Source organism: Saccopteryx leptura, chromosome 4 (assembly GCF_036850995.1).
Source record: "Saccopteryx leptura isolate mSacLep1 chromosome 4, mSacLep1_pri_phased_curated, whole genome shotgun sequence".
NCBI classification, from domain to species: domain Eukaryota; kingdom Metazoa; phylum Chordata; class Mammalia; order Chiroptera; family Emballonuridae; genus Saccopteryx; species Saccopteryx leptura.
Genome location: NC_089506.1, coordinates 139,358,025 through 139,382,961, shown reverse-complemented (window position 1 = coordinate 139,382,961; position 24,937 = coordinate 139,358,025). Strand labels below are relative to the sequence as shown.

Below are 24,937 nucleotides of genomic sequence, written 5' to 3'. Positions count from 1 at the left end.
ATTGACTCCTCTCATTCTGATTCTAGCCATATAAAGTAATCAGGAAAACACAAGAAAAATAAAAAATTCTGAGCATATGAATTTTAATCTTTACTCAGACCATAACATCTTATTTATGAGGGTTTTAGACTACCAATATATACTTTTCTATCTAACTTAATATACAGGTTGAAGTCTTTAAACAAATTACCCATAGTTCAGTTTATTCCTGAATGTGAAACTGTGAATGTTGAAACATGTGAAGAAACTCAAATCGCTGCAAGAACCTGTAGGGTTGATGAGTACACAATAGTGAAAGCCCTTCAGAAACAGGTGGCATTCAGAAGAAACTGTTACGGCGGGCCAGGACAGAACAACCAACAGGTTAAACCCAAGATTGTGCATTGTTTCTGCTACATGCTATTTTGTGAATGAGGTGTTTCACTTTGATTGGAAGTTTTACCAAGTACAAGAAGTCATGCAATGATTACAGTTTTTAGGTTCTTTCACGTGTTCTTTTCCCATATTTTCTTCCAAGAAGACAGTTAACTGAACTGTCACAGGCAGACCAGCATTCCAAAGAGTGAAAATAGTTTAGAAGCCCTCTTATCAGTAGTTTGAGAATTAGTTGAGAAAAACCGATTAAAAGAAAAAAAAAACATTTAAATTGTTTCATGTTTCTTGGATGAACCACACCCATGAAGCATTATTGATACTTTAGTTTTTATTTCTTTGCTTAATTCATGCTGGTAAAGTTATTCAAGCATAGATTCTATAGTAATAATTTTCCCCAATATTATTGATTGTGTTCAAGGTTTTTCAAAGTTTTTTTAATTTTTTTGTTGGTAAAAAACAATCTCTTTTCCTAGTCATCTTTCAGAAATTGTGTTTAATCCATGATTAAAATGACAAGACAACTGGGAATAAAACATGTTGGGGAGCAACTACAACTGACTCACGGTTAGTGTGCAGTTCATTTGGCAAAACATAAGTGAGTGGGCCTCACAGAATAGCTCAAAGCACCAGAGTGTAGGGAGCAGTGAGGGTGCTTAACAGTGGGAGTAAAGCGTGCTCATTGATTAGGTTGCTGGTGATATGGAGGTTGCTTAAGAGAGATTCCTCCTGAGACACCTTCCCACCATCCAGATTTCCACAGAAAATGTTAAAAGATGCATTTGACAAAATAGTTTATATTAATTATATGATGTAATGCCAGTGGTCGAGGCCAGGCAAGTTCACACTGGATTTGGGCAGATGGTAGAGAAACTGTGGAGCCGGAAAGGGTTGGGCCACTCCATTTAATAAAGTCTCACAATGGCAGACAAGGACACAGGCAGGGGAAACTGCCTCTCAGGCAAACAGCAAAATGGGCCCTCACAGTGGTGGGCAGGCAATGCACGCATCCACAGTCCCCAACCTCTCTCGAGAGCAAGCGCCCGTAGCCTTACACAGGCCACACACACATAGCACAGCCACACATCCATGCACCAATCAAGCAGTGCTTGCAGCCGGTAACCCGTGAGCAAGCCTACCAGCTGCCCCACATTCCATCCCTTTAGGGTTGCTCGCCTCACAATCTGTGTGACAGGTCTCTTCTGCGATGGTCCCTGTGGGAGGAGTGAGGTACATTACAAAAACAAAACAGTGCAGATGATGGTAACAAAATTACAAACACAAGCTATGGGCGAAATGTAGAATGGTCAGTGGCACCAAGAGAGGAAAATCTTTCCTTTCTGGCAGAATACAGACCAGAGTTCTGACTGCAGACAGCATAGTAGCAGGTACCAGAGGCCGCCTGGGTTGGCATTCCAAACCTTACTGGCCTGCACACCAGGATCTGCTGGTTCTGTGTGCAGCAAAATGGGCAACTCATTATGGGCCATAAAGAAATTACAAAGGTGCCCTTCATAATGCTGTCCCCCTGAGCACTCAAGGGATAATAATACACTTCTACCTTAGGCGGCCAGGGGCTGGTTTCCCAAGGAGTTAACTGGAGGTCCACCTCTAGCCCCTTTCCCCATGGTGCCAACAAGGCTGCCCATTTTAGGTGTACCATCCAGGGCCATGTACCATCCAGGGCCATGTCCACTGAAGCCACTGGCCTTTAAGGAGGGCTATTGGGGCAAAAGCACATTGCCCTGCCGTCCAAAGTCCAGTTTGAGCAAAGCATCCTTGGCCCGTATCTGCAACTGGATGGGGGCAGCTGCCAGTGCAGGAGGGCCTCCACCAGAGCTGCCCCCACCCCAAACCCCCCGTTGAGATCTCTCATTCAAAATCCGGAGTACTGTCCACAAGTGGCATGTCCATCCAGTAAGGGAGCTAGTGCCCCCTCTTGTCATAGGCCTTGCTTTAAGAGTCCATTATACCACTCAGTGACACCAGCAGCCTGTGGGTGGTAGGGACATGGTACTTCCAGTCCACCCCTAGGTCTTGAGCCCATTGCTTCACCATAGAACCCATGAAATGGGTACCATTGTCACGTACAAGGACCAGCGGCCACCTGTACACAGCACTCAGACGGTCCAGAGCCTGTATGACTGTCCTCTGGTCAGGGTTACAGGCAGCGTAAGCAGTAAGCAGACCAGTGTTAGTATCTACACATGTGACTGCATACTGGTACCTGTCTGACTTTGGTAAGGCTCCAGTGACGTCTGTCTGCCCCTGTGTCAGTGGAACACGACCTCTTTGGATCTGTCCAGGTGATGCCAGTTGTCTCCGCGGGTGCTCCTTAGAACACACTGCACATTGTTCGCAGGCTGCAAGTACCTCTGCATAGGACACAGGCATGTGTCCATGCCTTAACCGTAGCCCACATAGTTTTTTGTCCCCCATGAAGCAGACACCTGTGGAGCCACTGCGCCACATCACCTGCAGGCACAGTCTCCAACCATCACAACCTTGCCAAAGTGTCTGCCTCATCATTCCCAGGATGGGCTAGAGGGGCATGCCCTGTGACATGGTATATTGTCACCTGCTTCTGGTATCCTATTTCCTATAAGTTCTTCCACATGGCCTGACCCCATAGTGGATGGTGCATTATCATCAACTGGTTAATATGCCAAGTAGCAATCCAAAGGGTCAGTCCACGATAGACAGCCCAGCTGTCAGTACAGATCACCAGAGGTGAAGATTCATTATGGGCAACTAACTATACACTTCTTAATTCCTCCCATTGGCTGCTTTGGCCTGTACCTGTGTCCATCCAAGTAGTCTCAGTGGCCAGATGGAAGGCTATGGCCGTCCACTTGGCAGGTTGTCCCCTGCTGGAACCATCAGTATACAAGGCATCCTCGGGGATGGGCATTCACCCCTCCTGGTAGGGACTGACTTCAGGTTCTGCATCCTGAGCCCCAGCTGCACCTGACTTGAAGGTCGCATAAGTGACTGGACCCAAGACTTCCTGCAGTTCTGCCCTCAATGGGCTGGTGCTAAGAGCACAGCACTGTTTCAGGTAGGCACCCCAGTTGGCCAGGGTGGACATTTGGGCCATACCACTACGTGGTTTGGTCGCCCAATCTCTCACCCATCTTGCAATAGGGTAGGTTGTCTTGACTATAACTGAACTTGTAGTCATAATAATCTCAGTGGCCAAGAGGGCAGCATACACAGCTGCCAGCTGCTTCTCTACTAATGAGTAACGGACTTCAGCGCCTTTCCACAATTGGTACCGAAACCCAATAGATTGCTGTAGGTGCTCCGTCCATTGCCACAAGCCCCATCCAAACCCCTCAGAGGTTACATGAACATCCAGCTCACAGGGCCTGGCAGGATCAAACACATTCAAGGCCTGTTTCACCTTGATAGCTCTCTTAGCGGTTACAAATGCACCTTGTGCCTGCTCAGTCCAGTCCCAGCGAACCCCCTTCCAAATAAGGTGATAAAAGGGATTCAGTAACTGATCTAAATAGGGTATGAATGCTCACCAATACCCCAACAAACCTACAAATACCTGTAACTGTTTTACCGTAGTGGGCACAGGGTGTGCTTGGATCTTATCTATAACTGCGTCAGGGATAACCTTTGTCTTACCAGACCAGACAATGTCCAAGAACTTAACAGATAACCCAGGTTCTTGTCATTTGCCCTCTTTGACCACCCAGCCACATGCTTTCATATAGGATAGCAGGGTAGGGACTGCTTGTTTCAGTTCTGGAAGAGTGTCACTAATTAACATAATGTAATCAACATAATGATACATATGAACCGCCTCTAGCTATTTCCATTTAGCCAGGTCAGCAACCACCAGCCCATGGAACAAGGTGGGGCTATGCAAATAGCCCTGTGGTAATACTGTAAAGGTCCACCCTTCCCAAGTGAAGGCAAATTGGTCTTGACTCTCTGCACCTCTTTCTCCAGCTCATTCCCTGCCATTGTTGCAGCTAGGTCCACAGTTCACCCTGGAGCTCTTGACCTCTCGCCGCTTCCCACAGAGAGCTCTCAGTTTTCCCTCACAGGGCTATAAAAAACACCCAGCCTACAGCCCCCATAAGTACAGCCATGGGGCTGGCCCCTGCTAGAACCATATGGGGAATCATATATGCTGGAGAACAGTGACCACTTCTCTACACCACCCTTCAAAGATGTAGGCGGCTGATAAAGTCTGCTCCGAATCCTGCCCACTATGCCAGATGTAATGCTGGTGGTTGAGGCCAGGCAGGTTCCCACTGAATTCAGGCAGACGGTAGAGGAACTAACTGCAGAACCAGAAAGCATTGGGCCATCCCTGTTTATTTGAAACTAGCAAAGACAGGCAAGCAAATAAACAACAAAAGAGAAAGAGCTAATAAACAAAGGAAAATCTGCTATTCTCTGTAAGGGCAAGGGAGCAAGGAAAACTTCATCTCACGGTGGCAGGAGAGCAACCTGGAAGAATCACCACCCAGGGGAGGCACCCATATAGGCCATGCTCATGTGCCTCCACCACGTGCTCACACACACTAATCAAGCAAAGTGCTTGCAGCCGGTAAACCCGCGAGCAAGCCTAACACAGCTGCCCCACAAATAATCTCATGAAAATTATTGCTTTTGCTTTTAATTCATTAGAAGGACAGTTCTGATGTTCAAATGAAATACTCATTTCCTGAAATTAAAAGGTGGTTGTAGCTTGATCATTCTTTATTTAAGAAATGTGTTTTTCTTTTAACTTATGCATGAATACGTGCTTATCTAATATACAGTAACAGCAAATTTATCAAAGTGTGGCAGCACCATGTGTGTGTGGCCTATGTAAGGGCTATGGGTGCTGTGCTCAGGGGGATTGCAGGTGGCAGATTGCCTGCCCACCACTGTGAGGGGCCATTTTGTGATTTTTTTGCTTGAGAGAGGGTTTCCCCTGCCTGTGTGCTTGTCCACCATGTGAGACTTTATTACTCGGAATGGCCCAACGCTTTCTGACTCTGCAATTTTTCTACCATCTGCCCGAATTCAAAGTGAACCTGCCTGGCCTCGGCCACCAGCATTACATAAGGTATATTTTTAGCAATTCTGGTGATGGAATATATATATCTGTATTTCCATGGCATATGCCTATCAGGTTTTTCCTTTTGTTATTTAATCTTTTAACTAGTACTTTATTATTTATATAGTAATCCATAATCCTTATTAAAAGAGAAAAATTAATACATCAAAATCCTCTATTCACTAATTTTAATATTCAATTTAAATAAATTTCCTGTGTCTTGTGCAAATAGTGAAAACATTGGTATGCATGATTATTGCTATAGATTATTAAGTACTGTATTTTTATATGGTACTGTAATGTAATATGCTATCTTCAAATCTTTATTTTTAAATAGCAATTCACAAACTACTGCTTGTATTTTTGCTTCAATAATCATTAAAGAAATAACCACTTTGTTAGAGTTTAACATGATTTTTCTAAGACTAAATTATAATCAGGTACGTATTTTTCTTACTAACTGATCTTGTTAAATTAATGAAACAAGGAGACCATTAGACTGAGTTGGCTTTAATACCTTAGCAAGCTACTTCAGCAAACCAAAAGCTAAGCCTATAATGTCTCAAGATTAAAAAGTCAAAACCTAAGGACAATCACAAACAGCCAACTAGGTGTTTCAAAATAATGCAGCCACTTAAGCCATAGCCAATCAAATAATTTATTTTCTTTGCTTCCATCTCTTCTATATAAAAGTTTCTCCCCTAGTTCCTGTTGTTGGAGTCTTCCTAATCACTTTTGATTTGGACTGGCTCTTTTATATAGATTTTTGTACAAATAAACCCTTAAAAATTTTAATATGTTCCAATTTTTATTTTCAAAATCTTGAACTGGTAAAAGCTTCCTACATTTCCTTAACAAACTAATTCTTCCCCTTCAACATCCCATGTATTACAAAATTTAAAAAACTGAATGATTGTTTTCCAATAAATATAATAAAAAAATAGCTCAGCTTTGCAAACAATGTTTTTTTGCCCATTATGTTTGGAGGGTATATGTAGAGTGAGACCAGCTACCGTTCAGACCCACCTTGGATGCCCTTTGTGAACGTTTCACAAGTTTTGGTAACAAGCTAGAGGTAGAGAAAAACAATTAGCTATTTGTAGAGCCACTCTTAAAGCTAATTACTTGCTTAATATTATCTTTTACCTAAATTACAACCATAAATAATTTTAAGTATGTTATTAAATAAGTATGCTTAAAGTGCTTATGCACTGTATTTTACACTAGGGAATAAATCTCAGGAAATGCTTTTGTATGTAACAGAACTACTGTATCAGATGGCCGCACTTACATCATTTTCCTGTCCTGGAAAAGAGAGGAGTAATTGGGAGGAACCAACGAACCCTTCTTCCACTTAGGACATCATCTGCCAGCACTGATTTGAGGATGAACCTTCTTATTTCATGGCATTATTATTCATTCCTTACCTTCCTTCCCATTTGTCTTTACACATAAAGACACCCAAACTACTAGAGTTGATGTGCAACCTTCATTTTACCTTCTCCGTGTTGATATATTCAAATGAATTAACAAAAAGTGCCTGATGTTATGTTATACATATGTGTTTTTAAATTTACATAAGTGGCATTGTGTATATTTAATTCTGTTTGCTTTCTCACATTCTGATGTTTTTAGATAGCAATGTATAAATCTAGTCAATCACTTCTCTTAGAAAATATGCCTATTTACATGTATGCAAGAGGACACACACATGCACATTTTATATTTTAAACTCTCTATTTCTCTGTGGATATTTACCTAAGTTTCTCTTCTTTGCTAACATAAAAACATCTACAATAAATATATGTATACATTTTTTAAAATTTTTCCCTTGATTTGAGAGAGAGAGAGAGAAAGAGAAAAACATGACTTGCCATCCCACTGAGTTGTGTGTTATCGGTTGTATGTCCTGACCAGGGGTCTCGAACCTGCCACCTCCAACACCCCAGGACAATGTTTCTGCCATCGAGTCACCCAGCCAGGGTGTTTCTCCCTCTTCTTCTCCTTTTTCCCTCCTCATTTTTGTTCATTTGTTTAACAACAGAATAGTATTTTATTTTCTGGACTTTTCCATAATGAAATGACTTAGACCTTTATTGATAGACATTTTAAGCTATTTGAAATTGTGTTTTATTATACAATAACATTACGTGAAGCAACTTTTTTATCTATATCAATTTGCCTATGTGTGATTATACTTGTAAGCTACATTTCTAGAATAAAATTGCTTAACTTAAAAAAAAAAAATTAACCCCACTTTGTCATTTGTATGTTGACTTTATTTTACCCTTTATCTCAAAGAAATTTTTAGTTTAATAAAATAAAATTTTTTAAATTAGTGCCACAATTACAAAATCATTTCTACTCTGATATTATATTTATTTCTATATTTTCTTCTAGTCTTTTTGTGGTTTCATTTTTTTATTTAAATATTTAATTTACCTAGAATTTACTCTGGAATAAAATGACAGAGATTGAGCTAAATTTATTTATTTAATATGTCTACTAAATTGTCCTAATCAAGTTATTGAATATTCTATCTTTTCTTTACTGATTTGAAAATTCCTTATTTTAAATACAAAACATTTTTACATAGTGGGGTTTACTAATTAATTTTCATTTCTGTTATACTGATGCAACTTCAATATAGTAGGACTTTAACATAGTGTCTGGGGTGGTTAGTACAAGCAGAATAGACAAAATAAAAGGCCAACCACTTTTTAACCAATGCTATTTTACAAGAGATTAAAAAATAATGTCAAAATGGAATAAAAAGGACTTACTTGTAGCAGGTTTTGTGGTGGAGATGTTTCTCAAATCACTCTATAACCTTCTTCCCTGACTAAATTGTTTCTTATAGCAATATAGATTTCCGGTATTAAATTTGAGTATGACTATGATGGTGAAATCTTAGCCATTTTATATTGTATTCCTATCATTCAAGCTTAATAGTACTAGAAACATGAAAACTCAAAAGCTAGTAACTCTTAATAATCTCAGGACCACTATTTTATAAATCACTTAAAAATTCTCATTTTTGATTCTTATGATTCTATAATTTAAGCTTTAGAAAATTAGTCTATAGCTCATCAGCTAAACTCTAGAAATTTGGCTATCCATAACATATGTAAACAAGATAATTGAAATGACATAAAAAAAATTGAAAAAGGAGCCCTGGCCAGTTGGCTCAGCGGTAGAGCATCGGCCTGGCGTGGGGGGGACCCGGGTTAGATTCTCGGCCAGGGCACATAGGAGAAGCGCCCATTTGCTTCTCCCCCCCCCCTCCTTCCTCTCTGTCTCTCTCTTCCCCTCCCGCAGCCAAGGCTCCATTGGAGCAAAGATGGCCCGGGCGCTGGGAATGGCTCCTTGGCCTCTGCCCCAGGCGCTAGAGTGGCTCTGGTCGCGGCAGAGCGACGCCCCAGAGGGGCAGAGCATCGCCCCCTGGTGGGTAGAGCTTCGCCCCTGGTGGGCGTGTCGGGTGGATCCCGGTCGGGCGCATGCGGGAGTCTGTCTGACTGTCTCTCCCCGTTTCCAGCTTCAGAAAAATACAAAAAAAAAAAAAAAATGAAAAAGGATTGTTCAGCACTATCAGGTATTGAATTTGACTTCCAAATTAGGAAGAAACATAATTCAAACTCTTTATTCTTTACGTTGTATATTTTAGAAAGGTTCAGATCACGAAAAGTCTCAGATTAAAAAAGAAAAGGAAAAAGAATGTCACACAAGATACTAGAATAATGTTATTCTTTCGTAACCATGTGGTTATTTATTAACATAATAAAATAAAGCATCTTTCAGCGGTTATCTATTCCAAGTCCCACAGTTAAAATTCTAAAAATCAATCTTTAAATAAACTAACAAAGATCAATTTTAAAAGTAATAAGTAAGCCTGACCAGGTGGCAGCACAGTGGATAGAGAGTTGGAATGGACTCAGAGGACCCAGATTCAAAACTCTGAGGTCGCCAACTTGAGCATGGGCTCATCTGGCTTGAGCATGGGGTCATAGACATAACCCATGGTCGCTGGCTTTGAGCCCAAATGTCCCTGGCTTGAAGCCCAAGGTTGCTGGCTTCAGCCTAAGGTCTCTGGCTTGAGCAAGAAGTTACTCACTCTGCTGTAGCTCCCCGTCAAAACACATCTGCAAACCAATCAATAAACAAGTAAGGTGCCACAACGAAGAATTGATGCTTCTCATCTCTCTCCCTTCCTGTCTATCTGTCCCTCTCTCTGAATCTCTCTCTGTTTCTGTCAAAAAAAAAAAGTTATAAGTAAAAGTTTTCTCTATGGGAGACATTGTCTTTTTTGAGCCTTCAAACAAGAATGGGTCATAAAATGTATTTATGTGAGTAATTTTGATGTCTATATATTGAAGTGAGAAAAGCAATATTGGATCTCAGACTCAATTCACTAACCATAGACACAAAACTCAAAAGCAAAAGTGTTGTTTACAAGATTTGCACTGCAAGAGGGAAAAAGGGGCATGCTCACCTGTCAGAGATGGGGACGACCCAACCTCAGGTTTTAACTCATCAAAATTTCAGGTTTTCTTAAGTAAAACTGAGAATTGCTCTGTGAGCACCAGCCAGGGAGGAAGCTCACACCATTCAAAGAAGGAAGGTGAGACTAGGAAGCTCAGAATGGAGAGGAATGTAGACCTTGCTATGTTGGCACACTTTAAAAAGCCAGAGAAAAAAGGGCGCTGCTTACATGCAGGATTTAGGATTTCCCATAACACGTTAACACATTTAAAATCTATAAATCCAGGGAAATAAAACATTGTAGGCCTTTTCATCAGTCACTGTATTCGTAGGGGATGGGAAAACTTTAAGGATAACTTTCTTAGTTCTCATTTTTAACTTTTTGAATATTTGACATGAAGATAGTTAAAAAGATAGATATATAGCTAGGTAGGTAGGTAGATATATAGAAGATAGATGATAGATAGATAGATAGATAGATAGATAGATAGATAGATAGATGATAGATAGATGATAGATAGATAGATAGATAGATAGATAGATAGATAGATAGATAGATGATAGATAGCTGATTACAAAGGCTGGTTTTGTCATGTTCATCATGTACCATTTCAAATGTTAACTCTCAGAGCTTTATTAGAAAGTGAAAACTTCTAATCACTTACATGAATCTGAAGATATTCTGGTTTTCTCTGGATTTGTAGTTAGTGGAGAGGGGAACTGTATAACAATTTTTTAAGAACATTGAAACAATACCTTTCTACTAAGTATAAATTTTACATACAGCATAAAGGCATTTTAAAGTGAATGAAACAATTAATATTTTTCATACTTGAAAATGTATTTTCTTCTGATTGAGCATTTTATTATTATATATTAAGTGACAAAAGGAACTTCTCCTATTTAAATATGAGAAGAATATTAAAATTCTTGTTAGATGGCTGTTATTCCTGTAGGAAACACTTGTTGGGTGATTGAAATGGGGAGAAAATATGAAGAGAAAATACCAGTTAGAAAGTCTCCATATGATGAAATGAGAAGAGCAAGTATTTGATGAAAAACTCTCTAAAACCTATAGTGGAGACAACCTTGTAAAGATCCAGAAACTGAAGATATTTCTCTTTGAATGGGAATTTTGTCAATATTTTTGCCTTTACTTATTTTTGATTCTAGCACTCAAAGATCTCAGGGAAATCTTCATTTGAGACACATTTACAATTATGTTGACCTTCGATTTTTATTGTAATATCACTGAGGTTATTTGACAAAATGATATTCCCCTTTTCAGTTTACTAAGTCACACCTTCATTTCATAGCCAACCAATGTTTCTATACGTAATATTTTTGGGACCCATTGCCCTTTTCAAAGTTTATTCACAAATACTGCTCTCCTTGGAAAGGGTATTCCATTAGAGAAAGATTTTGAACCTAAACTTGATATATATTTAATATTTACGTTTTAAAAAGTACAAGAAAATTAATATCATTTTTAATATATACTGATATTTAATATATACAGTATATATTTTTTAAATATATACTGATAAAAATCTTTCATTCTCAAAATGGATAATATCCATATTGTTATCCGGAAAGCAATGAGATAACCACTAATTATCTTGTATCCTCAGATAAATTTACAAAGAAAAATGAGAGTTACTGGTGTGATTACCCAAGGTGCCAAGAGGATTGGAAGCCCAGAATATATAAAATCCTACAAAATTGCCTACAGTAATGATGGAAAGAGTTGGACAATGTACAAAATGAAAGGCACCAATGAAGACATGGTAAGAATGACTTAACATGCTAATTTAAAATTCAAATTTCACTAATAACCATTGATTACCAAATGAATACTGAGTCTTCAGCAGAAGCTTTATGTTGTTGAAAAGAATTTTATGATTTTTTAGACTAGTGAGGTAAAAAGGGTAAGGTGTTTTTTCAAGTTAAAAATATACACTGGCTACCATTTAAGACTTATTCTGATTTTCATTCGTGATCTTATGAACACTTTATCACACTTTATCACATAGTTAACAATGTGTGTGTGACACTTGTTTTCTTTTAACAATAGTCCATTTCAATTTTACTTTATTGCTTTGACAGATTAGCACTTTCCATAACCAAATAACTATACATTAAAACTATTATTTGTGCCTGACCTGTGGTGGCGCAGTGGATAACGCGACGACCTGGAAGTGTTGAGGTCGCTGGTTTGAAACCCTGGGCTTGCCTGGTCAAGGCACATATGGGAGTTGATGCTTCCAACTCCTCTCCCCTTCTCTCTCTCTGTCTCTCTCTCTCTCTCTCCCTCTCTCTCTCCTCTCTAAAAATGAATAAAGAAAAAAAGAAAAAAAAGATAAAAAAACTATTATTTGTAAAGAAAAAAATATTATTTTAAAAGAAAAATACCAAATGATAGAAAAGATGTATAGCTTTATACACTTAATATTAGAAGAAATATATTATCATTTAGCAGAATAATGTATTTTAAAGGAAATAAATATTCAATGTTTCTTTTACCTTTTATGATATTCCCAATTTTTTATTAATTTTTTATTAAATTTTTTAATTCAAAAAAATATCACAACCTGTATCTCATGCCATTTAAAAAGAACTCATTAGACTAGACTTAACAAATTATAAATGACAGGCTTTAAAAATTACTTTCTTAAATGAGTTTAAATAAAAATACTGATTACCAGGTTATATAAAAGGCAAAATAAAAATGAGACTTAAAGAAATTAAAAATAACACACTTAACCTTTAATTTTTAGAGGGAAATATAATTTTCCCCTGGAGATGTAGATATAAAGAATTATGAGTCTCTTATCCAGTGATCTGGGACTGGATAATAAGGAAGTAATCTTAGGAATCAGACCTTAAAGCATCATACTTCTTTTTGCTCATAGCATTAGAGAGCCTGAGTGAACAGGAGGTATAGTCCTTGGAAAGATGAGTTCCTAAAGGAAATAAAAGGATAGATACTAATAGCAAGATAGGGAGACCCAGATTAAGTTGAAAGGCTTAAAGTTCTCATTGCTCAGAAAAAAGAAAAGCATACCCCTGGCTCTGAAAGACTGGGCTTAAAATGGGCAATACACTCATAGTAAAACATAGTTCATACTGTCAGCAATAGTAGTTTTTAACTTTAATAGTTAAGCTTAGGTTTTATATATTCAGCTGATGGCTAGGTGATTCCTAAATGTTCCAGACCCCCAAATTATTTAATCTATTTTTTGGAAAGATTATATTGGGTAGGATATAAGATCAATATATAAAAATAGGTAAAGGAACTATTATGATTAATAATTATAATTCTGTATTATCTCTTTACACAGGTGTTTCGTGGAAATGTTGATAACAACACACCCTATGCTAACTCTTTCACACCCCCCATAAAAGCTCAGTATGTAAGACTTTATCCCCAAGTATGTCGAAGACACTGTACTTTGAGAATGGAGCTTCTTGGATGTGAACTATCAGGTGAGTCTCATATTAGCTATTTCATTATTTTCTTTAAAGATAAAACATATAATAGTATGTAGTTTACTACGAACCTGCAGTTTTTCAGCATCCGTAGATACTCATTTCTTCTAAAATGTCTAGGGCATGGTTCAATGAGAAACTGTGTGTGTGTGTGTGTGTGTGTGTGTGTGTGTGTGTGTGTGTGTGTGTGTGTGTGTAGGAAAAAAAGTTCTAAAACAGAAGAGAGCAGACACAGAAGAAGTAGTGCATTTCTTTGAGTGGTCAATGAAAATACAACAAATTCTCCCCAGAAACTTTTGTTTACTTAAATGTCTCATTTTTAATAGTACCTATGATTTATATTTTGTTACAAAAATTTAATAAACTGACTTCATAAATTGCAGTTACATTTAGAATATATACAATAGAAAAATAAGCTTTATCATTGTCCAACTACTTGTATCAACTTGGCTTTTGGAGTATTTCTTTTTATAATGAAACATGTAAATTTATCATTTTTCCCAAGGAGACAATTTTTCAATAACAGGATTGTTACTATAAATTCATTCTTGGATCATTCTTATCTACTACCATCTTGCTTATTGTACAAATAGTGATAAACCAAATCAAAGATAATCTATCAAAGGACTCAGTGTTAAATAATCCTTGTCTACCAAGAGCATCACTGTTAGATATAAAGATAAAAACTTAATGTGTGGATCTCACAGTGGTCCCATTTCAGAACAGCTAGACTCTGACCTAAATGAAAAATCTTGTTTAGGCATTTCGCTGAGTTATATTTTTGGTGGTGGTTCTTATAATTCTAGCATCAACATTTATAAACAATCTTTGCTACTGTGGCCTGAAAGTATTTTGTTCTAACAACTGTGTTTTGAAAAAATAATTCAAATTTGCCCCAATTTCTAGTATAAACTTCAAATATGAAGGCTTTGTCAAACTTAACAATAATACAGTGTTTTGTAAAGTCATGGTGCACTTTTGACTGGTCACAGGAAAGTAACAAAAGACAATAGAAATGTGAAATCACCAAATAAAAGGAAAACCCTCCCAGTTTCTGTAGGATGATGTGGCAGCATGTGCGCATGAGCAGATGATGACTTAACACTGTGTATACAGCAGAGCAGCCCATGGCCATGCCAGTTGAGATGTGGACAGTACAGAGGAAAGTTCAGTGTGTTCTGTGGCTCGCTAAAATCCAATCTGTGACCAAAGTGCAATGTGAATATCGACGCGTTTATAACGAAGTGCCACCACATAGGAATAACATTACTTGGTGGGATAAGCAGTTGAAGGAAACCGGCAGTTTGGTGGAGAAACCCTATTCTGGAAGGCCATCAGTCAATGACAAGTCTGTAGAAGCCCTAAAAAATCTGTGCGTGAGCTCACATCGAACTGCACTGAATAGGTATGAAACTGGAGAGTTTTCCTTTTATTTGGTGCAGATTTCACATTTCTATCATTTGTTGCTTTCCTGTGACTGGTCAAAAGTGCACCATGACTTTACGGACATGCTATACTATTTAGTTTCAAAAAGAGGAGGACACATCCCTGCAACAGAACAACTGAGAACTATTTATTCATTTCAAGAGGTTGCATATCAGTTATACTGTATACTTTATATTTCCTTCCATCTTAGGTTTATTTGTGACACTGAGAAAAGCAATGATTTTTAAGCAAATAAAAGGTGCTATTAAAAAAAAAAACAAATGTTAGATGAACACATTACATTTAAAGTAATTAGAGACGTTTAACTAGCAGAGTGACTCTGTTTTAAGAATCATATTTCACATTAAATATGGGTGCCTTTTATGAAGCAGCCAACATATGGTTTTAGTTCTATTAATTATCCCAACAGGAGTGTTTTTCCTTATTTTGCTAATTCAAACCAGCTTACTGACAACCAGTAAATCTCAGCAGAATTATTGCTACCCAGTGTTTATATTGCACGTCACTCTATCACCACAGGCTGGTGTCAACACTAAGTCATTCATCATAAAGCAATCAAGAAGAAGCCACACTATGATGATGTTTGCTGCAAGTCCTGTGGTTTTCAGTTGCTCAACATCACCTTCCCCATTTTTTTCAGTCATTTGATTCATGAGGGTCAGTCTCTCATACATGGCACAGTTACACCCCAAAAAGGTGATTGTATTTTACTTTCAAGTTTGACAAGAGGTTACACCTGACACTTCACAGATTTTATGTATTCAGAAAGAAGCCATACCTATCTCCCTACCCCACAAATTGATTTTGAACATGCATGCAGAGAATAATATTACTTGATGTATACTTTTAAAAGCTAGAGCACCTCATGATAAAAATAATCAATTTAATTGTTAATATTTCAATTTATTCAGGTGCTATCCATGCTGGTAAATGTGTTCATTAATTTGTACCTATGAAATCATATGGATAAGAAGGGAAATTTGTGAGGCAAATTGGAAGAGTTTAACTATTACACTTGGAAATAAACAGTAATATAATGAACCAAACTATTTCCCGCAACCCAATGCAAGACTACAAAGCCCAAGACTGCCTTATTGTATTCAGTAAACTGTTACAAGATCTCTAAGCCTACCTAGAAAATCAGTAATCTTTCCCAGATACTTAAACAGAAAATCCACTAAATTCTCTGAAATAGATGTGATTTAAGACGTTTAGAATAAAGTGGATCATGACCATAATTAAGTGAATACTCATTCATTCATTCTTTGAATAAATAATTCAGAACTTCCTCTGGGCTAAGTACTAGACAACAAAATGGGTGGGAAGTGATTTCTATGACTTAGCAAAAATGGTCAAAGGAAAATCATCCTATCCCATATATATATACTGTGCTACATCACAAAAGGAAAAAATCACCACCTTTCCTTTTCCTTTGTATCTCTTCTGCAAGTCAAGCAGCTTTATAAAAACTCCAATAACAGGGCAGGATGGGGTTAGTGACATGGTAGGATCAATAGAAGAACAGGTCAGAAATCTATAATATAGACAATGTATGTTACCATAGAACTGTCTAAAGATAAACAGCATGTCATGAAGACTAGAATTTCCTACAGTCTTTGAGATTTGTTATAAAACTTTCTTCCTCCAGAACTTATATTGAGGATTTAAGGCTATTTTTATCATGGACTTAACAGTATATTTATCCTATCCTGAAACCCAACAGGACTTGTACTAAGAAATAATTGGCTAACCCTCCATGACAGTTTTGGTTATGTTTGCATAGGATGGGCATTTTTTAGAACAGGGGTCCCCAAACTATGGCCTATGGGCTGCATGCGGCCCCCTGAGGCCATTTATCTGGCCCCCACCGCACTTCCGCCGGAAGGGGCACCTCTTTCATTGGTGGTCAGTGAGAGGAGCACATTGACCATCTCATTAGCCAAAAGCAGGCCTATAGTTCCATTGAAATACTGGTCAGTTTGTTGATTTAAATTTACTTGTTCTTTATTTTAAATATTGTATTTGTTCCCGTTTTGTTTATTTACTTTAAAATAAGATATGTGCAGTGTGCATAGGATTTGTTCATAGTTTTTTTTATAATCCGGCCCTCCAACGGTCTGAGGGACAGTGAACTGGCCCCCTGTGTAAAAAGTTTGGGGACCCCTGTCTTAGAAGGTGGAGTTTAAGGCAGACATGAAAGAGTCTCAAGAAGAAAGAAGTTATTTAGATCGACTGAAAACAAGTAATTATACTTAAGAATTTTTATCAATGAGGAGTTCTAAGCCACTTCTTTTAGAACCTTGACTTAAAATGGCCTAGTTTTAGAAACTGCAGCCAGTCCTAAAGGATTTCTTAGCACTCATAGATTGCTGAAATGTGGACCTACCAGTGTTTTCTGTTGGAATGAGCTTTACAGAAATAATAAAAATAGCTATCATTTACTGAACGCTAGCTGTATACTGGCACTGTTTCTAAATACGTTGTTTATTAAGTATTTTCTTAAAACACATCCTTTAAAGTAGTTTCTATTATTATCACTATTTTAAAGATGAGCAAACTCAGGTACAATGTGATTAAATAATGGGTACAAATCCACACAGAAACTAAATGACTATGAGGAGATGGGATTGATTGGAGAAAGCTTCCTTTTATCTTGACTTTCTTGATCATCAAACTTACCTTGTGTTTCCTTGGCCAAAATATAAGTCTTACATATGGAAAACTGAACCTCTAACTAATGTGATGACAGGATCATACTTCCTGATACAGGCTTTGTGGATGAAATTTTGTCACAATTGTAATTCAAGATTGGGAATTAATACACACATATACAAGCACAACACACTTTTTCAAGAACAGATAACCCCAAAATTTGCAGTGTGAACACATATGTGGCATATTTGAGAATCTTCCAAAAATACCTAATACTAGAAGTAATTGAGTATAATAGAAATATAAGAATATATACAAAGACTTGCTAGAATTAGCTTATTTTCTTCTTTAATGTATTTGTTTAAATCCTACACTTCCACAATGTCTGGCACATGGTATACAGGGAATAGATATTAGCATCCTGCCTTCCAGAAGAAGCCATGTTGGTGCTATAAGAATCAGTGATAAAGATTAACAGATATTTCTTAGAAAAAAAATGCTGTCCAGTTTAGAATATACCATTGGAACCGTTTGTGAAAATGACTTTGTACTAAGGAGACTTTCATTTGCAGTATTACAGAAACAAATAAAAGAAAACGAAACATATTTTGTGAGAAAATGTTCCATTTTTAAAAAGACTATGAAACTGTTGACAACTAAGGAACAGTCATGAGGCTATCATTAATGAGACAGGAGAAAGTATTTCAGTATTGTTTTCATTTTTGCAAAATCATCTATCACAGAAAAGTATTGAATTGTCTGTCTTGTTTCCAATTTTTCCAAAATATATTCAGACAAAATAACCTAAATTGGCTATTTTGTTTCTCGATTTTGGTGCAGACTTGTTTCTGATTATAGCCTTTAAAGAAAAAAATTAGATGCTCTCTCTTTGGGGGAATGAATAACATTATGTTTATTCTTCTCTTGCCTGTCTAAAATGAAGACAGGAAACTTCCCGGGTGATAAACTGTCTCTCATGGAGCCCTTCCCCTTCCCCCCAGGCTGCTCTGAGCCCCTGGGGATGAAGTCAGGACACATACAAGACCATCAGCTCACTGCCTCCAGCACCTTCCGCACTCTCAACATGGACATGTTCGCTTGGGAGCCAAGGAAAGCGCGGCTGGACAAGCAGGGCAAAGTGAATGCCTGGACCTCCGGCCACAACGACCAGTCGCAATGGTTACAGGTAATATTTTCAAATTTCAAAATTCACTACCCACTGTGTCTCTTCTTTACAAAGATTTCCTGTTGGTTAGGTGAATGCCAGAGTCATTACCTTCATACTAATTTATATGAGCCTACCTGTTTGGCTTAACTAATTTGGCAAAACAAGAATTCCTAGTAAGCCATGTCTGTGCTCTTTTTTCTCCAGTGTTGATTCATAGATGCCGCTGTCAGATTGATGCAGCAGGCTGTACCAGATCATACTATGCATAGGTCAATTTGATTAGGAGAGCATTTGCATTTTAACTCTCCTCCATTCTAATGCTTCCAGTCAATATTGGGTTGAAAGCATCACAGCAGGAATCTACATCACCTGGAAATCATGCCACTGACCTGCAGATTGTTCCCATAGAATCAGGAATCACGACTTACTAGCTCATTTCCTGTGGTTGCTAGGCAATAGAGCAATTTGATTACATTCTCATAAGAGAGCTACATTATAGGAGGAAAGCAGAGGCAGTCTTTTCTTCTAACGGCCTCATTTTTCCTTATTCTCACATTTAGAAATGTTCACTTTTCTTTCCCTTACATTGTCTATTGATCTAGATCTTTACTGAGCTCTTTCATTAGCTACCATGCTTTATAGATAATTATATATGTCTTTCTCTTTTTACTAGTCCATAAACATTTTTATTTTAAAATATATTTATCCTCCCAGAACCCTGTACTTATGAAATTAAATCACTCATTTAACAAATGTTTATTTGTGATGCATCTGTAAAGCATTACATAGCATGAAAAATCACCATGGCACATAAGGGAGCAGCACCCTATTCATGTCCTTAAAACATTACCTGTTTTGTAGACCATTTCTTTTATTTAATTTGTATGACATTATACTTGGTTTTTTTCCATCCTCCTAGCCAGTGCTCCCTATAGGACTTCAGGTCACCTTTCCTCTGCCTATTATATTTCTGCCAACCGCACTTTCACTAACTGCACACACATCAACTATTCAATCAGCACTGCTATTGTAACCACTCTAACCCCAGAGCAGTTCTCCCCTCCTCATGGCACTGTCACCCCCTGGCTGCCACCCTCTTTCATCTGGGTAATTGCAGCTTTCTGGCTTATGGTTTTACTCTTTAATAATCTATTTGCCAAATTCTAACAGTATAATTTTTTTTTTTGCAAAATGCAAATAATTTTTTTACTTTCTTTTGAAAATCTTTCAATTGCTTCTTATGAGTCTCAGAATAAAGTACAAATTTTTAAATATAACCTAAAAGTGTGCATGTCTTGGCCCCGTTTTCTCTCTTACCCCACTCTTACAAATTTTCTTCAGTCTCTCAAACCAGACAGTATCACTCTCTTCCCATTCTTTATAAATGCCCCTCCCTAGAGAAAAAAATGGAAAGAGCTGCTTTGCCCACAGCATCCTGGCCATTCACTGGTGAAATCCTTCAGCGGCAGTTTGGTTATGTGTTTCTCTGGGTGCATCTGAAGTAAGCCACACTTACAATTTTAATTAGGCTTTGTTACAAGCTCCCTCCCACACCAGATCTGACTTAAGTTCTCTGCTGTATACCACCGTGTCACCTGTTATTCCTCATAGCATTATCACACTATGTTGGAAATTGTGTATTCATGGTTCATCATTTGCTCAGGGAGGGATGGGATCATATTTGTCTTTCTGACTTTCTTAACTTGTTGTCCAGCACCTAACTAAATACCTGTCACCATACATGACACATGCAGACATTCAATAAATATTTGTTGAATTAATGAATAGATAAATGTGTAGTTCAAAGTATAATTGAATTTATTAATTTGGGTCTATGCAACATGATTTTGATGACTGATTTAAGAGGCCAACTGCTAATCTCCTCAAATTTTAAAATGATATTTAAGAACAAAACCAAAGCCTCATATTAAAGATCTAGCTTTTCAGTTGGATCTCGTTTGGGAAGCACGTAGAAGTCTGTCTCTGCCTCCCCTCCTCTCACTGAAAAAAATAAAAAGAGACCTGGCTTTTATAATACAGAAACTAAATTACTATAATGCATAGCCTTTATAAAGTTTTAAAATCTTTTTAAAATTTTTTTAAGTTTAATTTTTTATTTAGAAAATTAAATTAACAGAGTGACGTTAATCAGTAAGAGTACATAGGTTTCAGGTAAATATTTCTATAGCATTTGAACTGTTGATTGTGTTGTGTGCCCATCACCCAGAGACAATTTGAAGAAGCCATGGGAACATTCCTTTCTGTTTGTTATAATTGAATGGTAAAGTTAAACTTGTTCTTTGTTGCTGTATATTTTTTAATTGGAAAAATTCTAGTCATACTTCAGATTAAATATCATCTGTGAGTCAAAACGTCATGTGGAATAATACAAAATATTTTACACTCTGTAAGTAACTCAGGCACACTGGTAGACTCTAAAAATATCCACATGTAGCAATTATCAATGACAGATTTCTTTAGAAAGATAGAATCAAACTAATATTTTTACAGGTATCAGGGTGTACTTTTCAATGTAAACCTACACCCATCACATTTTTTTAAGATGGTTTTTCAATCGTCTTCTTAAAGTCACTTGCATGCTGAAATTCACTCATTTTGTTGGTGACAGATTTTCTATAAATTCAAGGACCAGTTCTTCTAGTATATATCTATTTTTTGTTGTCAAAACATATTCAGAATCTCCAAGGCAAGGTAAATTGACATCTTCTTATATATGTTTTTCTCTTGACATCACATAGGAAAGTGCTACAGAACTGTTACTATTTTTAGTGTTGTCTTGTCAAGAAAATATCTGTTCAACTGTACATTGCTATGATTGTTAGTGTCTTTGTTGAAAATGAGATTAACATTTTTATAGATAATGCATGGGGTGATTTTATTTTTAAATTGTTGATATAGAGTTAATTATTATCCTTATTTGAGGTTCCTGAATTTATAAATTTTAGTTTTGTTTTTAACTAAGATGTATCAATTCTGAGAAATAGTTCTTCATAAGTGAAAACATGTCTGTTATTTAAATTCCCTTACTTCATTATTAATCTCTTGTTTATCTATTTAAAAAAAAAATTCTGGCCCTGGCTGGTTAGCTCAGCAGTAGAGCATCAGCCTGGCATGTGAAAGTCCCAGTTCAATTCCCAATCAAGGCACACAAGAGAAGCCACCATCTGCTTCTCCACCCCACCCTTCCCCCCACTTCTCTACCACACTCTCTCTCCTCCCCTCTCATAGCCAGCCATGGCTAGAATGGGTCGAACAATTTGGCCCCAGACACTGAGGATGGCTCCATGGCTTCACCACAGGCACTGAAAGCGCTCAACTGCCAAGCAACAGAGCAGCGGCCCCAGATGGGCAGAGCATCATCCTATAGGGGGCTTGCCAGGTGGATCCTAGTTAGGGTGCATGTAGGAGTCTTTCTCTGCCTCCTGCCTCTCATGCAATCAAATCAAATAAAATAAAAATAAAGAAATTTCTTCTATATACTACCTATATAGTAACCCTCTAAAGATGTTTTATTTCAATGTAGTGTTTCCAAAACTTACTCAACAGATAATGTCTGGAAATACAATTGTTCTCAATGAAACCCCAAAAATATTTTTAAGAAATACATATTCAAATATCACTTTAACATTTTATTCTTCTTATTACTCTGAAGATGCTTCCTGTCTTTTTTATACAGTCTAAATATCATAAGTTTCTTAAGCATCTTAAGCAATGTCTTTGCATTAGTTTTTAGAAGTGATCTTACCCAACTGATTAGCAACTTCCTTGTGCTACTTTTAAGCGTGAAATCATTATGCTATTTCTTACATATACAGGGCAAAAGAGTTAAGTACACAGGCAGCCCTAAATGACATGCATTTCTTACACCTCTGATAAAATATCTCATCACTTTGATGTGTTTGATGTTCTAATATTTTGAGCAAGAAGCCCTACCAAAGTGTTTTTCTTTTGTTTTTTTTTTTCCATTTTTCCGAAGCTGGAAACGGGGAGGCAGTCAGACAGACTCTCGCATGCGCCAGACCGGGATCCACCCGGCACGCCCACCAGGGGGCGATGCTCTGCCCATCTGGGGCATCGCTCTGTTGCAACCAGAGCCATTCTAGTGCCTGAGGCAGAGGCCACAGAGCCATCTCCAACGCCCAGGCCATCTTTGCTCCAATGGAGCCTCGGCTGCAGGAGGGGAAGAGAGAGACAGAGAGGAAGGAGAGGGGGAGGGGTGGAGAAGGAGATGGGTGCTTCTCCTGTGTGCCCTGGCCGGGAATCGAACCTGGGATTCCTGCACGCCAGGCCGACACTCTACCACTGAGCCAACCGGCCAGGGCCCCAAAGTGTTTTTCAAAAACACGGGATTTTTTTTTTAGTTAAATTACATTTTCTGCCTTTTAAAAAAAATCTTACATCTAGGTTGAATGATCATAAACCAATCATTTATGACTAATAGCTGGACATTTCTTACATGTAGTTGGACAAGATTTTAATCTATGTTATAAAATAAAATAACATTTAGTTATTTTAGGAGAAGACTATTAATCTTCTTGGGCTAGTTTCTTTTTTTTTTTTTTTTTTTTTTTTGGGGGGGGGGGCTAGTTTCTAAACAAAAGACCCAGAAATTTTGTTGGATTTTAAGGCAGATTAAATAAGACGAAAGACAGAACAGAAGAAGCACGGCTAGGCACCCAGCAACTGGTCGCTTCCTTCTTTCTCCGTCCAGCGGCTTCTGCAGCCACCAATTTTAACCAAGAGTGAAGATCTACATATTTATTCTTTGCTTCTTTCAAAAGGAAATTTTCAATAAAACTATGAAATATATAAAGTTATATATTGTTAGATCAGTTGCAAACTGAAAATTATGGATAAATTTGCATTGGCAAACAAAAAAATTATTTTTTTACCTAAGTAGCATTAGAATTTTCAACTCTTTACCTGGGAATAGTAATAATATTATTAATAATTTAAAAAATGAACATTATGTTATTTGGCCATGTTCTCTACTGAAATAATATTCTTATTAGAATGGTTATGTGTTTTTATGTCCATTTTCAGTGGCTACAGCACATTGAGTAAATTCCCTTAATATTTATACTCAGAAACACTAATTAAAATTCAGCACAAAATTGTTGTATTTAATGACATTCTATCAGAGGTAGAAGCACTACAGATGATAATCATTAATTATGAAGAAATATTGTAGAATAATGGGTGCAAATAAAAAATGAGTACTCTTTGAATTAACTTGGATTAACTAATCAACTTTTTTTAAAAAATGTATTATAGTTAAAGACATAAATTCTCTTATAGTGAATACACTTATGTGTGTATTCATTACCTTATTGGTGGTAATTCATCATCTATAATTGAGTCTATTGAAAAGCTTTTCAGATTTCATAAATGAAAGTATAATATAAATGACTAACAGGAAGGAAATGTCACAGTGTCACCTAGGAAATGACCTTTTGGTCTATTTCATGAAACATTTGCTAATTTAAAATAGTCTGCATGTTATTTCATCAAAATCAGTAGAATTAAATGAGTTATTAAACTATACATATTAGTGTTGACCTTTGTCAAAATTGCAGCTAACCCTATACAACTTTATTTCAATACTGATTTTACAGAAATGTGTAAGGAAGTAATTGAATTTAAGCTTTCTAATTAAATAAGCCATATTTAATTTAGTTTGTTTCAGATTTTTAAAAGGGTGTATTCTAGCCATAAAATATATAACTTCCTTAGAGCTATTAACTTCTCTTGCCCTCTGAACAATTTACTTACATTCGAGCTAGAGGAAGAATTTTCAAAGATCAAGGGTCCTCTAGGCCACTGGGAAGCACTTGTCAATATGAAAGAATAGTCTGATTTCCAAGTTACTCTTCCAAAATTTTAAACATAGTAAACAATAAACCTACATGAAGGATTCAGTTATAAAGAAGATCTAAAAAAAGAGTAAATAATAAAATTTAATTTATGGATGATTGTGAAAGTTTCCACCTTCATAATGTTAATGTATTGTAGAGTGAATGAAATGAGTCAAAAGATGTCCATACTTTGCTTCGAATGTAAATTATCTTTCTTTAAAAAATAATTTCACAATATCAAAGGGAATATCCATTTTCCAGATACAAAAAACTAATAAAAAAGCAAAACTGAGTAGGATATTTATAGGGAAACTGCTCACAGGGCAAGGAGAGAACACCCAGCATCAATGTGGTATGCTGACTGCGTAAGCTGAAGTCCAAAAATCTGGT

General features: G+C 37.0%; 1 protein-coding gene across 2 annotated transcripts in view; it reads left to right on the top strand.

Moving 5' to 3' along the window:
- EDIL3 (EGF like repeats and discoidin domains 3) overlaps nt 1-24,937 on the top strand; it is a 537,490-nt gene that overhangs the window by 399,424 nt on the left and 113,129 nt on the right. For both annotated transcript variants that reach the window (XM_066381791.1, XM_066381790.1), the window contains 3 exons: nt 11,548-11,703; nt 13,258-13,402; nt 18,505-18,689. In XM_066381791.1, coding sequence (XP_066237888.1) covers nt 11,548-11,703; nt 13,258-13,402; nt 18,505-18,689 — 486 coding nt within the window. The remainder of the gene's footprint in view (nt 1-11,547; nt 11,704-13,257; nt 13,403-18,504; nt 18,690-24,937) is intronic.